The sequence below is a fragment of the Oncorhynchus clarkii genome, unplaced genomic scaffold (assembly GCF_045791955.1).
Source record: "Oncorhynchus clarkii lewisi isolate Uvic-CL-2024 unplaced genomic scaffold, UVic_Ocla_1.0 unplaced_contig_7861_pilon_pilon, whole genome shotgun sequence".
Lineage (NCBI taxonomy): Eukaryota > Metazoa > Chordata > Actinopteri > Salmoniformes > Salmonidae > Oncorhynchus > Oncorhynchus clarkii.
Genome location: NW_027261113.1, coordinates 101,831 through 112,008, shown reverse-complemented (window position 1 = coordinate 112,008; position 10,178 = coordinate 101,831). Strand labels below are relative to the sequence as shown.

The window sequence follows — 10,178 nt, the reverse complement described above, 5'->3', positions numbered from 1 at the left end:
AGGGTGTAAATGGACTTGGTTTGGAGTTGGACACATGCAATATAGCAGAATACAGTTGTAATCATGTTCATTTCCTGATTAAACATCCTCAAATATGTATTTTATTCTGGTTATGTGTTGTTATTATTGCATTGGGGAGTGGGGACACTGAACCAGCAGCAGCCTGCCCTGCAGCCAGCCACTCTGTCACCAGCATCACCATCATATTGAAATCAAAGGTCAGAGCTCTGAGGAACAGAGCTGCTTCAGATTGACTGGAGTTCAGAGGTCTTTCAGTCTACTGAATACTTCCACTTTAAGAAGGCGGCTCCGTCGCAGTGTAGTGTGTTTATACGATCCCAGAAGTGGCACCACCACATGGAAAACGATACTGTGTTTTTAATTCAACATGGCGAAAGCATATGCCGCTCTTCCAGTGGATACATTTGACAAACTTTAATTGTGTGTACAGTGGTGCGTTTAGACAAGATGATCGAAAGTTGATATTGTTCCTGTGATCCTGTCTGACTATTTTTACACCACTGCCAGTGAGTGGAGCTACAGTAAATGCGGCAACATACGGCGCGCAGGGAAAGGAACCGAGAGAAGTGAAAGCGTGCTGGAACGTTACACATACAAGAGGAGCAATTTAGAAAACGGACGTGAAATAAACAGTGTTAGTTCGTGCCAAATCAGCGAGTGAGAGTAGCCTACGCTACGTGACATAGTGAGATGGACGGACTACGGGGAACGGGCTGTGAGCGCACCTCAACCGACCGCGAGTGAACAGACCGAGCCTGAAGCGGATTGGGATGGCAGCATCCAGCAACTCAAGCCTGTCGGGTTCATCAGTGTCTTCTGGTAAGAGCCCTGAATTAAAATATTTTGTTTGATGAAACAAATAATAATAAGCAATTTACTATAAATTATTCGGCCTTAACATTTTATTACTTGTTAGGCTTATCAATGATAATATTATCACCCTTGTTATTCTCTCTATTCAATATTTATTGCATAATGCAATTAATATAGGGACTTGAGAGTTAACCGTGTCATAGTTGGCATGCATGAATTTCGTTTGTGATACACATTATGTAACTTAAAAAAAATATCGATCTGTGCGTAATTGACAGACATCACCCAATAAGTCACGACGACAGTCGTCTACGTTCGCATCGATAATAATTCATTTCATGCCTCATCTCTTGATCTCTTTCACATCTGCCGCAGCTGAACAGAATGATAAACGTTCCACTTTCAAGCGCTTGATGGAGTGACATACCAGTCTTGTCGTTCGCAATTAGGATGTTTTTATTCTATTTTAACGCACACCTCCTTGCGTCTGGTTTCAGTGAGGAATCATCTTGGATAGGAAGTGAACGCCTCTCTCAATGTACAGGCTGAGATTGTAGGGTTGGAGTTGTCATTGATGTACATATGTTTTTGTTTGGATAACTACCATTACATTCTCAATTGTCCCCATAATCCTTGTTGACTGGCCATTGTGGCCACTGCTATATTCTGTTGGTAGGGGCACCAGGGATGGTGTCCCTCTAACTAAATCTAAAATCTTCCATCATGCAAAGACCAGGCTTGATGTGACATTTCAAAAATACTTGTTTATTCCCAGTAAAACATTTTGAAGTTGGTCACTCACTAGTTGGCAAGATGCCATATATGCTGTGTTCTGATTGTCTTTAGATACCGATAGAAGATGATCTGGGTTTCTTAACAAACACCGCCTTGCCCTGCACAGCTGACTGTTCCTATGTTCATTGATGGTTTGTGAGACAAGCAACACATGCTTCACTGTGGTGGATTTTATTTTAAGGGTGACTCCGGGTAGAATAGTGGTGGCAACATCAGACACGACACACACACTCTCCCTCTCCTGGCTATTACACTACTAGAATAACCACTTCTCCACTGAGATATAACACACACACACTCCCTCTCCTGGCTATTACACTACTAGAATAACCACTTCTCCACTGAGATATAACACACACACTCTCCCTCTCCTGGCTATTACACTACTAGAATAACCACTTCTCCACTGAGATATAACACACACACACTCCCTCTCCTGGCTATTACACTACTAGAATAACCACTTCTCCACTGAGATATAACACACACACTCTCCCTCTCCTGGCTATTAAACTACTAGAATAACCACTTCTCCACTGAGATATAACACACACACACTCCCTCTCCTGGCTATTACACTACTAGAATAACCACTTCTCCACTGAGATATAACACACACACACTCCCTCTCCTGGCTATTAAACTACTAGAATAACCACTTCTCCACTGAGATATAACACACACCCTTCCTGTGGTTACTGGCGTGGCTTTCACATACATTACCCAACAGTGTGATAGGGTTGTTTGTACTTTATACCCTGACAAACATGGGCAACACATGTTTATCTATACTGTGTGTTCAGGAGGAGGCTACAGCCAGCGACTGCTGTTTCACACTCAGTTATACTGTGTGTTCAGGAGGAGGCTTCAGCCAGCGACTGCTGTTTCACACTCAGTTATACTGTGTGTTCAGGAGGAGGCTACAGCCAGCGACTGCTGTTTCACACTCAGTTATACTGTGTGTTCAGGAGGAGGCTACAGCCAGCGACTGCTGTTTCACACTCAGTTATACTGTGTGTTCAGGAGGAGGCTACAGCCAGCGACTGCTGTTTCACACTCAGTTATACTGTGTGTTCAGGAGGAGGCTACAGCCAGCGACTGCTGTTTCACACTCAGTTATACTGTGTGTTCAGGAGGAGGCTTCAGCCAGCGACTGCTGTTTCACACTCAGTTATACTGTGTGTTCAGGAGGAGGCTACAGCCAGCGACTGCTGTTTCACACTCAGTTATACTGTGTGTTCAGGAGGAGGCTACAGCCAGCGACTGCTGTTTCACACTCAGTTATACTGTGTGTTCAGGAGGAGGCTACAGCCAGCGACTGCTGTTTCACACTCAGTTATACTGTGTGTTCAGGAGGCTACAGCCAGCGACTGCTGTTTCACACTCAGTTATACTGTGTGTTCAGGAGGAGGCTACAGCCAGCGACTGCTGTTTCACACTGTTATACTGTGTGTTCAGGAGGAGGCTTCAGCCAGCGACTGTTGTTTCACACTCAGTTATACTGTGTTCAGGAGGAGACTTCAGCTAGCGACTGCTGTTTCACACTCAGTTATACTGTGTGTTCAGGAGGCTACAGCCAGCGACTGCTGTTTCACACTCAGTTATACTGTGTGTTCAGGAGGAGGCTTCAGCCAGCGACTGCTGTTTCACACTGTTATACTGTGTGTTCAGGAGGAGGCTTCAGCCAGCGACTGCTGTTTCACACTCAGTTATACTGTGTGTTCAGGAGGAGGCTTCAGCCAGCGACTGCTGTTTCACACTCAGTTATACTGTGTGTTCAGGAGGAGGCTACAGCCAGCGACTGCTGTTTCACACTCAGTTATACTGTGTGTTCAGGAGGAGGCTACAGCCAGCGACTGCTGTTTCACACTCAGTTATACTGTGTGTTCAGGAGGAGGCTACAGCCAGCGACTGCTGTTTCACACTCAGTTATACTGTGTGTTCAGGAGGAGGCTACAGCCAGCGACTGCTGTTTCACACTCAGTTATACTGTGTGTTCAGGAGGAGGCTACAGCCAGCGACTGCTGTTTCACACTCAGTTATACTGTGTGTTCAGGAGGAGGCTACAGCCAGCGACTGCTGTTTCACACTCAGTTATACTGTGTGTTCAGGAGGAGGCTACAGCCAGCGACTGCTGTTTCACACTCAGTTATACTGTGTGTTCAGGAGGAGGCTACAGCCAGCGACTGCTGTTTCACACTCAGTTATACTGTGTGTTCAGGAGGAGGCTACAGCCAGCGACTGCTGTTTCACACTCAGTTATACTGTGTGTTCAGGAGGCTACAGCCAGCGACTGCTGTTTCACACTCAGTTATACTGTGTGTTCAGGAGGAGGCTACAGCCAGCGACTGCTGTTTCACACTCAGTTTGTTTGAGCAGCTGTGGCACTTTTTTCCAGGTCATCTTCTGAACATTTGTGACATCAGTCTTTTTCTATTCTCTACATGATTGACTCAGGTTAAGATAACAATGTGACCAAAAGTTCCAGAATGTTCAGTGGGTGGGAGTAGCACTGACCTTTGATCCTATTGCTGCTGGGTCGTCGTTGTCAGAGTGAACATATGATATGATAGCCTGTATTTATTTAGTGTCTTCTAATCCCCCACCCAACCATACCGCACCACCATACCACAGAAATTACCCAGAAGGCTCTGCTGCCCATGGGAGCCAAGACACAATGTCTGTGTCCCAAATGGTACCCTATGATCTATGAAGTGCACGCCATAAGGAATAGGGAGCCATTTGGGACGCAAGGATCCGTTCCAGGCTGATACAGGCTGTCTGTGCTGACTTCATACTTCACAAGACATTATCTCATGAGTACGTTGCCAAAAGCACTGGAATTACCACTTGACCATCTTTTTTAAGGGGAAAGTATTTTCTGACTGTGGTGTGGAGGCTTGTCATTATTGTTGGGCTCTCGATATAATTACCAGACGTTACGAGGCGCTGTGCTGCCAGGGACAGAGGGCCTGTCACACATGGCTATCATTATCTTCCTGGAGAGCTTTCTGGCTGACAGAGACATTTTGAATAATCTTTTCTATGAGGCGTATGACTCCATCTGCAGCACAAATGACACCCTGTACCCTATATAGTGCACTACTTTTGATCAGGGCCCATAAGGATCTGGTCATAAGTAGTGTACTATATAGGGTGCCATTTAGGATGCAACCTCAGAAATGAATCTGTGAACACAACACGTTCTGCTTCATATTATCCCCTTGTTTTCCTGCTGCTGCTGTAAACAAATGTTGCTGTGATGCCTCTGTCTTCAGCTGTCTCTAGTCTGCAAGCCTTAATTGACTAGACCGTCCTCTCTCGGTGGAGACACAGCGGTTGTGTGAGGAAACTACAGTACATGAGCGAGGTCGGTCCAGCCAATCAAGACTTTGAAGTTATTCTTCATGAAACTACCAGGATGGACAGAAAGACATCCCACTGTAGGATGTTACCAACAATGTTTATCCATCCCGCTGTAGGATAATACCAACAATATAAATCTGGGTAATGCAGTTTTGGAGGAAGATTAGACCATTGATGAAAAGCTGTTTCCCAGGCACTGACTTGCACTGTATATTATATTCCAATGGAAAAATACAAGAGATTGTGAAATATATCACCAATCATTTTTCTTTCCCCTGGATAAAAAAAACCCATTTGTGGCCGTGCTTGTGCCGTGCACTGATCTGAGAGACTACTCCTCCGCATTCCTGGCACAGGAGAGCTGAGTAGTGTGCTCTGTTAGTCACACAGCTCTCAGCAAACACTCTGCCCTACTCTGTCTGGGAATAAATGGAGGGATACAGGATGAGTGTATCTCGTCTTCAGTCCGAGCCCTGCAACCACACCGTTGGATAGTAGTAGAGGCAGGTTTTGTGTCTCATAGGATGCATCCCAAATGGCACCCTGTTCCCTATCTAGTGCCCCAGCCCCACCAGTGCACTATATAGGAAACAGTGTGCCATTTGTGACGCAGACACAGTTTTGTAAAGGAAGAGAGCCGTCTGTTCTTCAACATCATTATCCTGCAGGTGTTTCTGTCCCACTCTGTTCTGCATCACATAGGCATTCACATGTGGAGTGGAAGCTGTTTACTAGTCATGACTAGTCCGGCTTCAGGACTGTACTGCTGTCAGAAGATAAGGATTATATTATTTTCACATTGTAGTAACTTTAGCAGGTTCTCACCCTCGAAGTGACAAACACAAACTAAACAGTTGTCTGTTTTTAGGAAAACATAAATGGCCTAATGTTTCCATAAAGAGATGGCGAGTTGTTTTAATGCAGCATGAGTCTGCTGTCTTTCTCTCTCTTCATTATTAATTAGAAACCCTGGTTCCATCGGTGGCAGCCAGGGAATCACATTACCAAACAATGGAGCCTGGCCTGGTGCTAACCTAACCAGCACACTGTGTTTCCTCCCTAACTGATGGAGCCTGGCCTGGTGCTAACCTAACCAGCACACTGTGTTTCCCCCCTAACTGATGGCGCCTGGCCTGGTGTTAACCTAACCAGCACACTGTGTTTCCTCCCTAACTGATGGAGCCTGGCCTGGTGTTAACCTAACCAGCACACTGTGTTTCCTCCCTAACTGATGGAGCCTGGCCTGGTGCTAACCAGTACACTGTGTTTCCTCCCTAACTGATGGAGCCTGGCCTGATGCTAACCAGCACACTGTGTTTCCTCCCTAACTGATGGAGCCTGGCCTGGTGTTAACCTAACCAGCACACTGTGTTTCCTCCCTAACTGATGGAGCCTGGCCTGGTGCTAACCAGCACACTGTGTTTCCTCCCTAACTGATGGAGCCTGGCCTGGTGTTAACCTAACCAGCACACTGTGTTTCCTCCCTAACTGATGGAGCCTGGCCTGGTGTTAACCTAACCAGCACACTGTGTTTCCTCCCTAACTGATGGCGCCTGGCCTGGTGTTAACCTAACCAGCACACTGTGTTTCCTCCCTAACTGATGGAGCCTGGCCTGGTGTTAACCTAACCAGCACACTGTGTTTCCCCCCTAACTGATGGAGCCTGGCCTGGTGTTAACCTAACCAGCACACTGTGTTTCCTCCCTAACTGATGGCGCCTGGCCTGGTGTTAACCTAACCAACACACTGTGTTTCCTCCCTAACTGATGGAGCCTGGACTGGTGCTAACCTAACCAGCACACTGTGTTTCCTCCCTAACTGATGGAGCCTGGCCTGGTGTTAACCTAACCAGCACACTGTGTTTCCTCCCTAACTGATGGAGCCTGGCCTGGTGTTAACCTAACCAGCACACTGTGTTTCCTCCCTAACTGATGGAGCCTGGCCTGGTGTTAACCTAACCAGCACACTGTGTTTCCTCCCTAACTGATGGAGCCTGGCCTGGTGCTTAACTAACCAGCACACTGTATTTCCTCCCTAACTGATGGAGCCTGGCCTGGTGCTAACCAGCACACTGTGTTTCCTCCCTAACTGATGGCGCCTGGCCTGGTGTTAACCTAACCAGCACACTGTGTTTCCTCCCTAACTGATGGAGCCTGGCCTGGTGCTAACCAGCACACTGTATTTCCTCCCTAACTGATGGAGCCTGGCCTGGTGCTAACCAGCACACTGTGTTTCCTCCCTAACTGATGGCGCCTGGCCTGGTGTTAACCTAACCAGCACACTGTGTTTCCTCCCTAACTGATGGAGCCTGGCCTGGTGCTAACCAGCACACTGTGTTTCCTCCCTAACTGATGGAGCCTGGCCTGGTGCTAACCTAACCAGCACACTGTGTTTCCTCCCTAACTGATGGAGCCTGGCCTGGTGTTAACCTAACCAGCACACTGTGTTTCCTACCTAACTGATGGAGCCTGGCCTGGTCTTAACCTAACCAGCACACTGTGTTTCCTCCCTAACTGATGGAGCCTGGCCTGGTGTTAACCTAACCAGCACACTGTGTTTCCTCCCTAACTGATGGAGCCTGGCCTGGTGCTAACCTAACCAGCACACTGTGTTTCCTCCCTAACTGATGGAGCCTGGCCTGGTGTTAACCTAACCAGCACACTGTGTTTCCTCCCTAACTGATGGAGCCTGGCCTGGTGCTTAACTAACCAGCACACTGTATTTCCTCCCTAACTGATGGAGCCTGGCCTGGTGCTAACCAGCACACTGTGTTTCCTCCCTAACTGATGGCGCCTGGCCTGGTGTTAACCTAACCAGCACACTGTGTTTCCTCCCTAACTGATGGAGCCTGGCCTGGTGCTAACCAGCACACTGTATTTCCTCCCTAACTGATGGAGCCTGGCCTGGTGCTAACCAGCACACTGTGTTTCCTCCCTAACTGATGGCGCCTGGCCTGGTGTTAACAACCTAACCAGCACACTGTGTTTCCTCCCTAACTGATGGCGCCTGGCCTGGTGTTAACCTAACCAGCACACTGTGTTTCCTCCCTAACTGATGGAGCCTGGCCTGGTGTTAACCTAACCAGCACACTGTATTTCCTCCCTAACTGATGGCGCCTGGCCTGGTGTTAACCTAACCAGCACACTGTGTTTCCCCCTAACTGATGGAGCCTGGCCTGGTGTTAACCTAACCAGCACAATGGGTATGCAGTCCAAAGGGTTTTATAACCCACCAAACTATGCATAGCATATTGTGCATACCTGTGCACACACACACACACACACACTTGCTGTCTGGATATGCTTGTTTTAGAACAGTTTGATGCACAGATGGTCTCCCCACAGGGGCTGTGCTACATCCCTGTGTGTGTGGCCATATGTTTGGTTGGGCCTAGCTGTCCATATGGATAGTGATGATGGGGAAAGGAGTGTGGGGTCTCTTTCTGTGAAGAGGCGTGTTCCAGGGTGATTCCACACCAACGTGAGAGGATACCAATGTAAAAGCATGTTAAACATCCTTCCTCCCAATGAAGTTTCCATGTGAGAATTCCCAGAACAATCTGAGATGGCCAAAATATTTTCTGCTCACGTGGAATCTACATTTTGTTCAATCTTGCTTGAGCAGAAGTCCTCTCAGGGGAGAACGTCTTTGCTAAGCTTGATCTTTATTCATCTCTTATTCTCTTTGCTTCCAAAACAAACACCCTGAGAACACACACACACACACACACACACACAGTAGCTGGAGGGTAAGGGTTGTCCCCTCAGGAGACAGACAGGATATTAATTGTGTTGCCCTCTGTTACTCACCAGTCATTGGAAGAATTTGATAAAATAATTACAGTGGTGTGTGTGTGTGTGTGTGTGTGTGTTCTCAGGGTGTTTGTTTTGGAAGCAAAGAGAATAAGAGATGAATAAAGATCAAGCTTAGCAAAGACGTTCTCCCCTGAGAGGACTTCTGCTCAAGCAAGATTGAACAAAATGTAGATTCCACGTGAGCAGAAAATATTTTGGGCATCTCAGATTGTTCTGGGAATTCTCACTATTCTTCCTCCACAACACACAGGCTGCAGCAGTTCACCTTTCCCTATTTGAAATTCAGTCTCAAACCAGTTTATCTTCAGCTTTCCCAAACCCTTTCTTAGGCCTACGCATACAGCACACTCCACCAATCATGTCATGTTATTTAGGCGTGTTATAACAAGTCCTTATATCTTGAGCTTTGCCAAATGTGGCATAGCCCTTATGCCATCCATTTAATAGGACCTTAAACTCCTTTTAGAGTAGAATGTGTCAGCTCTGGGCCTGCCCTGAAGGACCTCACCCCCCCAGACAATACCCTTCCAGAATAACCAGTTATTAAAAAGAGAACATTCTCCAAATGATCCGCAGTAGAATCATTTCATTTTGATTGTTCACCAGAGCAGAGGCACAATGACCCCCCCCCCCCCCCCCCCCTCCCCCTTCTAGGAATCAAGCCGTGTTTTGAGTTGGGAAAGTTTGTCCATAAAGTCTCTCTCCTGAGTGCTGTTTCTAGATCTATTGAACAAAGGCTTTGTGACACATCCAGTATGGTTACTTCCCTAATGGCTCCCTATTCCCTCCCTAGTGTGCTACTTTATACCTGGGCCCATAAGGGAAGTGTAGTGAATTGGTTGCTAGATCTTTTGAACAAAGGCATTTGGTTTTATCAGTTAGATGTATGACGGTAGACAGAGTACAGTATGTCTGCTTCCCAAATGGCTCCCTATACCCAACCCTAGCTTCATGACCACATCCTGGTTCAACCCTAACCCTAGCTTCATGACCACATCCTGGTTCAACCCTAACCCTAGCTTCATGACCACATCCTGGTTCAACCATAACCCTAGCTTCATGACCACATCCTGGTTCAACCCTAACCCTAGCTTCATGACCACATCCTGGTTCAACCCTAACCCTAGCTTCATGACCACATCATGGTTCAACGATAACCATAGCTTCATGACCACATCCTGGTTCAACCATAACCCTAGCTTCATGACCACATCCTGGTTCAACCATAACCATAGCTTCATGACCACATCCTGGTTCAACCATAACCCTAGCTTCATGACCACATCCTGGTTCAACCATAACCCTAGCTTCATGACCACATCCTGGTTCAACCCTAACCCTAGCTTCATGACCACATCATGGTTCAAC

The 10,178-nt window shown here is 47.0% G+C and overlaps 1 protein-coding gene across 1 annotated transcript in view; it reads left to right on the top strand.

The window, feature by feature from the left end:
- The first annotated feature begins 357 nt into the window (after positions 1–357).
- LOC139404901 (beta-chimaerin-like) overlaps positions 358–10,178 on the top strand; it is a 43,757-nt gene continuing 33,936 nt past the window's right edge. Inside the window, exon 1 of the mRNA XM_071147443.1 lies at positions 358–840. Within this exon, the coding sequence (XP_071003544.1) occupies positions 792–840 (49 nt within the window). The 5' untranslated portion in view covers positions 358–791. The remainder of the gene's footprint in view (positions 841–10,178) is intronic.